The sequence below is a fragment of the Nicotiana tomentosiformis genome, chromosome 3 (genome assembly GCF_000390325.3).
Source record: "Nicotiana tomentosiformis chromosome 3, ASM39032v3, whole genome shotgun sequence".
NCBI lineage: Eukaryota > Viridiplantae > Streptophyta > Magnoliopsida > Solanales > Solanaceae > Nicotiana > Nicotiana tomentosiformis.
This window is the reverse complement of record NC_090814.1, coordinates 106,696,188-106,703,359: the sequence shown is the minus strand read 5'-3', so window position 1 is coordinate 106,703,359 and position 7,172 is coordinate 106,696,188. Positions and strand designations below refer to the sequence as shown.

At 32.2% G+C, this 7,172-nt stretch overlaps 1 protein-coding gene across 1 annotated transcript; it reads left to right on the top strand.

The window, feature by feature from the left end:
- Positions 1-1,636: 1,636 nt before the first annotated feature.
- Positions 1,637-2,281, top strand: LOC138908301 (uncharacterized). Its single transcript, XM_070198958.1, has 2 exons — positions 1,637-1,776; positions 1,861-2,281. The coding sequence occupies exons 1-2, from the start codon at positions 1,637-1,639 to the stop codon at positions 2,279-2,281; spliced, it is 561 nt and encodes a 186-aa protein (XP_070055059.1).
- The last annotated feature ends 4,891 nt before the right edge of the window (positions 2,282-7,172 follow it).

Below are 7,172 nucleotides of genomic sequence, written 5' to 3'. Positions count from 1 at the left end.
TTTTAGTAAACATGTATAAATTATATTTTGTGGCAGTGCAAGAAACTTTTGTGATTGATGTATATATAGATCACTACAGAAGGAAGTTAAGGCTAGAGGGAAGTTATGCCAACATAAATGAAAAGTTATGGATATTCTGGTCAGCTGAGTTTGATGTAACAATTATGGTAGATGAGCAGCAATATATCACTGTTAAATGCAAAAAGCTAGGGTCTGCAGATATATTCTGGATGAGCTTTGTCTATACCAAGAACAAAGAACATTTGAGAGCTGAATTGTGGAAAAGCCTGAGATCCTGCAACAACTACATAGAAGGTCCATGGTGTATCAGTGGTGACTTCAATGTGATTATGAGTGCTGAAGAGAAAAAGGAAGCAACCTCATAGAATGGAGAAAAGATGGAGTTTTATAGACTGTATGGATGATTGTGGTATGATGGATGGTGGATTTATTGGTCCAAGGTTCACCTGTTGCAATACAAGAGACAATCAATACAGAATCTGGAAGAGGTTGGACATGATCTTGATTAATCATGAATGGAATGCTATGTTTTCCAGAGAATGTCCTTCTTGCCCAGGAGATTATAGATGGTATCAAGCAGAAGAATACCTGAGGGAACGTGATCATAAAATTAGATATGTCAAAGGCATATGATAGAGTCAACTGGTTGTTTCTTTTCTTAACTTTGAGAAGATTTATTTTTTCTGAAGGGTGGATAGATCTGGTTTGGAATTCCATTGCCAATGTTTGGTATTTTATCCTCATCAATGGCAACAAGCAAGGCTTCTTTCACTCCACTAGAGGATTAAAGCGGGAGGGCCCTCTCTCACCAGCTTTGTTTATTATTGGTGCTGAAGTATTGCCCAAGATGCTGAATCAGTTAAAGGAAAATCAACATTTTAAGTGCTTTTCTATGCCAAGACATGGACCATAAATCACTCACCTCGCCTATGCAGATGATGTCATAATTTTCTCAGCAGGAGATCAACCATCCTTGAACATGGTCAAACAATAGTTACTTAAATATGAAGAGTGTTCAGGTCAGCTGATTAATGAAGAGAAGAGTTGTTTTTTGGTAGCCCCTAATACTTGTGATGATGAGGTATTAAGAATTAAAAACTCAACCGGTTATAAACATAAGGAGTTCCCTATGATTTATTTGGGCTGCCCTATCTATGTGGGGAGGAAAAAGATAGCAATCTTCAATGATGTTGTTTCCAAGATCATCAAGAAGGTAGCATGTTGGCAAGGAAAGTTATTATCCGTTGGTGTTAGAGCAACACTTATTAAACATGTTTTACAATCCCAACATACCCATCTTCTAGCGGCGTTAGAACCTCCAAAGACTTCATTTAAACATATTGAGAGACAGATTGCTAGATTCTTTTGGGCTACTTCAGAGGGTAAGTAAAATTTTCATTGGAGCTCTTGGTCTAACATGTGCTTTCCAATTGAAGAAGGAGGCATTGGGTTCAAATGTTTAAAGGATTTCAGTGATGCTCTAGCTATGAAAAGATGATGGAGATTTAGGACGTGCGACACCCTATGGTCTAATTTCCTGTACACTAAATATTATAGGTTAACCCATCCAATCGAGAAAGTTTGGAGGACATGACAATCATATTGTTGGCGAAAAATGCTTCAAATAAAGGAGAAAGCTGAGGAGAACTTACCATGGAAGATTAACGCCGGTAACTCAAGCCTTTGGTGGGATAATTGGATAGGTATGAGGGCGATAGCTCAGATTATCTCCTATGAGAACACTCCAAGAGGACTGTAAGAGATATTATTGTGAATGATAAAATGGCAGTTTGACCAATTGCATATGCCTGAATTTCTAACAGAACATATTATGAGTAGTCGTATTGGTGATTCAAATATTTCTGATTTACCTATCTGGATGCCATCTCTTAATGAAACTTTCTCTAACGCTTCAACCTGGGTCCTAGTAAGACATATACAAGATGCAATACCTTTATTGCACAAAGTCTGGCACAAACATCTTCCCTTTAAGATGTCCTTTTTGGCCTGGAGATTGTTGAAGAAGAAGTTGCCCTTTAATGAGGTTATGATCAAATTTAGCATGAACTATGTTTCTAAGTGTTGTTGTTGTAGAGTTTCACAAGGTGAAACAATTAAACATACATTTATGGCTGGTGAACATGCAAGGGACTTGTGGAATACATTTGGAACTCCTTTGAATATTGGGTGGGAATCTATCCCCATCAAAGATATGTTTATTAGATGGTGCTCAATTAAGCCCAAAAATATTATACATTAAGAATTGCTGAGAATAACTCCTATTGTAATTTGTTGGGAAATTTGGAAGACAAGATGTGTATCAAGGTATGGAGATACTAGAATTTCAAGGGCTAGAGTAAAGTATAAAATTCTGAACCATTTAAGATGGTCCATATCTAAACACCATTGCAGTAAGGAGTGGCATGGGCACTGGATTGGCATCTGTGATTAAGTTCTTTCACTCGCCCATAAGATTGAATGCTTTGTTGTTAAGTGGATGAAACCTCTCTCCAACTGGGTGAAAATAAATACCGATGGAAGTCGGAATGAGGAATGGATTATAGGGGCTGGAGGTATTATTAGAGATTCCGAAGGCAATTTGATATTGGCGTTTGCATATAACATGGGAAAGGGCAGTAGCAATTTAGCGGAGGCAAAGGCAACATGGTTAGGGTGAAGTGGTGTATTTCACGGGGTTTCCAAAACATCGTCCTTGAATGTGACTCTATGGTAGTAATCAATATGATTAAAGGGAACGCAAGCTTAGCATGGCAAATGCATGATATAATTTTGGATACTAAACAACTACTTCAACATGTGAATTTTGAGATCCAACATTATTTTCGTGAAGCTAATCAAGTAGCAGATGCTCTTGCTAAATGGGGCATTGAGGAGAATGAATCCATTTTTCTCAATCCTAGAGATCTGCCCAGGTATGCCACTGGACCCTATCTGATGGACAAAGCTCAAATAGCTTCAATAAGACATAAGCAAAGGAGGAAAATGTTGTCATAAGTTGGATGTACAAGGGTACTAATCTTGTATAGGATCATATGAGTGTTTATAACTTAGATTGTGTATCTTTGTACTTGTATACGACTTTTTTATTTTTTTGAACAGAGCCTAGGTTGATGCCCTCCTTTATTATGCTGTAATTTTTAGAGAGCAATATAAGGACTACGCCTCCTAATGACGTAAATTATATTAAAAAAATTCCACTATATATGATTTTGAAGGACAAAATAAAATAAAATATAAGTATATGTGAACCAATAGTATTACGATAATGATATATTTAAATTCAAATATAGTGAAAAGTATATTTAAACTTTTTCTCATAATGCAGGAGTATATTTGGCAATTTATCATTAAAAAAATGATAGGTGATGACTGAATGGCCAAACATGTTAATTTGGCTTCTAGTGAAACAGACTGAATATCAGATATTTACTGCGCCAATTCAATTGACAAGACAAAGGACAAATAGGTAATGTTCTACCTCTAGATTTTTGGCACATAACTCAGAATATGATGTGACTTACCATACTGCTCATTTCGTGTCTTGCCAAAAGGTGAAAATAAATGGGATCTTTGCGCAAATACTTGATCATATTTATTATTATTATTTTTTAATTATATATATATATCAATCGACTATTTTTAGTTTAAATGATTGAGTGAGCGACTATTTAGATTAATTCTTCAAAATAAATTGCAGACATTCAATATACGACTTGATCTTTTACTTTTAACCAATAAAGATGATCTTATTGGAATTTCATAGTCGACTTGTTAGCTTATGCTTGGACTATATTATAAGAGAGTTTTTTTATTTGATAGGTACAGGATACTAGGCGCGATGATCTAAGTAGCACTCCTTCATTTCAATTTGTTTGTTTTAATTTTACTTAATACAAAGTTTATTAATAAATAGATAAAGACTTTTAAAATTATATTGTTTTAAATATGTATGTTTTAATATTTGTGTGGCTATAAGTAACACTCTCTCCTTAATTCTTTGTTTTACCGTATAGTAAAAGGATATTTTGACGAATAATTGGAAAAGTTGACATATACCAAAATATGTAAAGATCAATGCTTAATGCTTATACTATTTTATTTTATATGACGCTCTGTTAAGCAAAGCTTACGATATTTCTGTATTGATTAGCAATTTCTCTATTTTACCCTATAGGATCTTACTTGAGTAAAACCTTATTTTATTAGACGAGAGAAAGATAAAAGGCTATGTGAAATTTTTAACATTTCTTGTTTAATTGCTTGTAGTGAAAAAGAATTTTGATACTTTGCATATTTTTAACTGCTGAGTACTAAGTGGACGTTTGGACATAAGAATTGTAAAATTCCAAAAAAAAGTAAAAAAATATTTCAAGTGAAAATGGTATTTGAAAATTTGTGTTTGGACATGAATATAATTTTGGGTTGTTTTTGAAGTTTTGTGAGTAATCTGAGTGAAAATTTTGAAAAATAACTTTTTGGAGTTCTCAAAATTTTGAAAAATTTCAAAATGCATCTTCAAATGAAAATTAGAAATTTTATGAACAAACGTTGATTTCGGAAAAAAAGTAAAAAAAATTTGAAAAAAAAAAGAGAAATTTCTTATGTCCAAACGGCCTCTAAAGCTCTTGCTCTCGTATATGTATCTTATTACTTAACTCATGTATCAATATGCACCTTGTCCCCAACGGAGTCACATGAAACTGCTTTGTAGATTTTTTTACTAAATGTATATATATAAATAGGAAGTAAAATGAAAATCATAAATATCAAAAAAATGACAGTGCTAGTCGTTATAGTAATTATTTATTTATTTATTCATGTTTTCAATTTTTAACATCGCTTACAAAAAAATTGTACACCTCTAAATGATCAATTAGGTCATAAAATACTATGTAGATATTGTAGTTGGTAATTTAGAATGTATATACAACTTCCTGATTTCGTCAATACTCTTCTGGAGTATATTTTATAGAGTAAGGATCTATCCACAAATTGGGGACAAGGATATATACCAAAATAATGTAAATAATCCACTATCGGTATGTCAAATTATTTCAAGAAATACGTGTTGGTTGGTAGGGAGATACCAGATATATTCAAATGGCTCTATGCAATCTTCATCCAAAATCTATACTTGGTGTCAATCATACATATAGTCTATTTTGAAGATGTCAATAAGAAACATTTTAAATACATAGGCATTATATTACTGTATATAGAGTTCAAACATTTTTAATTAGGAGTATGATTTTTCAAACACTTTTACATTCTCTTAACATAATTATGATTATTAGTACTTTTGTGCAATTTGTAAAAGGAACTACAGTACCGACTTACACAAGATCTAATATATATTTGTTGCATGAATAAGAGGATATGTTATGATTTATGAACTATAAATAAGTCATGAGTTGATTGGACCAACAACAAAATATACTGTAATAATTAAGGTGCTAATAATCTTTTTTAAAATGTTTCCAGTGAACAGCTTACAGCAAAGGAAGTGTAATCATGGATTAGATTCATTTCTTTAACAGCTCTCAAAAGTTAAATCTAAAATAAAACAACGTACGTACACTTCATGATTTACATGATTGCAACGCCGAATTTTAGTGTTTTTAGTAACTAACACGAGTGACTTTATGTTAGTAACTTCAATTAGTTGGATAGTTCCATTATCTAGTATTTTTGATAATAACTTGGCAACATAAAAAGCGGAACAGTGAGAGTGAATGCAACGAAGTGATAGCAATTTCCATGGTTTAAGTGATTTTATTAGGCGAAGACATGTATTAATAAATCATGATTTAATAATTTTTAAATATATGTCATGCATCTTATGTTTTGATGTATACTTGTTATCTAGATGTAACTTGTACTGCGGTGTGAGTAAGTTTTTTTTGCAACAACTACTGCTCTTGCAAACAGCGGCGAAACCATGAAATTCAATAACTTTGCTAGTAGGCTATGCAAGAGTGTTCAAAATCTATTTTTAATTAATAATAAATATTATTTTATCCTATATATAATATAATTTTTCGGTGAAGGGTGTTTTGTTGACCACCCTTGGCATAGGCAGCTTCGCCCCTGCTTGCAAACACTGTTTAAACGGAAAATATGAGCTGGTCTTTTTAGCAGAGTTTAATTTCTGCAAGTTGAAGGTGTAAAACTTTTTACATTATCAAGTTAAAGTAATACTAACAAACTATAGTAAACCTAATTTAATAATTTAAAAAATAAAACAAATAATCTATTGTGATCAATTAAAATACATTAATGGGATAAAAATTTTGCACTACTCATATCGTGTACACTGTACATAAGTGAAGTCCTTTGGAAAAAAAAACATAAAAGAAGAAAAATAAAAAGAGCATACACATAGAGAGATCTTCTTCCAAAGCATAGACACAGTACGTTGCTAGATCGGCTAAGTACTTTTTACTGGTTTTCTGCAGTTTATGAGGGACATAAGTACTAAAATAGAAATGTGAAAGGCCAATTATAACTGCTCCAATGGTTTAAACTTTAAATTACTTCTTTCCACACAAAAAACAAACAAACTAATATTTGGTGTAAATTCAAACATTGAATTTTATAGCAGGAGTTCAAATTTCACAAAAAAAATTCTTTTTTGATGGGGTTGGGTTTAATATTTGTAGAAAGACCAAAAAGCCACATCTATTAACTTGTCGAGGCTAAGATTCATGGCATTTAAGGAAAACAATATGTATGCATATTGCTAACTTATTACCTTCATTTCTATGTTTGTCAATGATTTTTTTTATTTTATAAAAGATAATAGTGGATTATGTGATTGGAATCATAAAAATTAGCCACAAGTCGTGAGACACCTTGCCGGCCAATATCCAAATACTTAATGTTTCTTTCTATTTATTTTGAATTAAGAATTAGATAACAAAAAAGTTATTCTCAAAGGGAGGGTATGGTTGACCATAAATTATTTTTCTGCTATAGATTCTTCTTCTTGAGCTTTTATGAGTGTTTTATTATCCTTGAAAACTAAGTGGGTGTTTGGACATAAGAATTGTAAAATTTCGTTAAAAAGTGAAGAAAAAAATTCAAGTAAAAATGTTATTTGACAATTAGAGTTATGTTTGGACGTGAATATA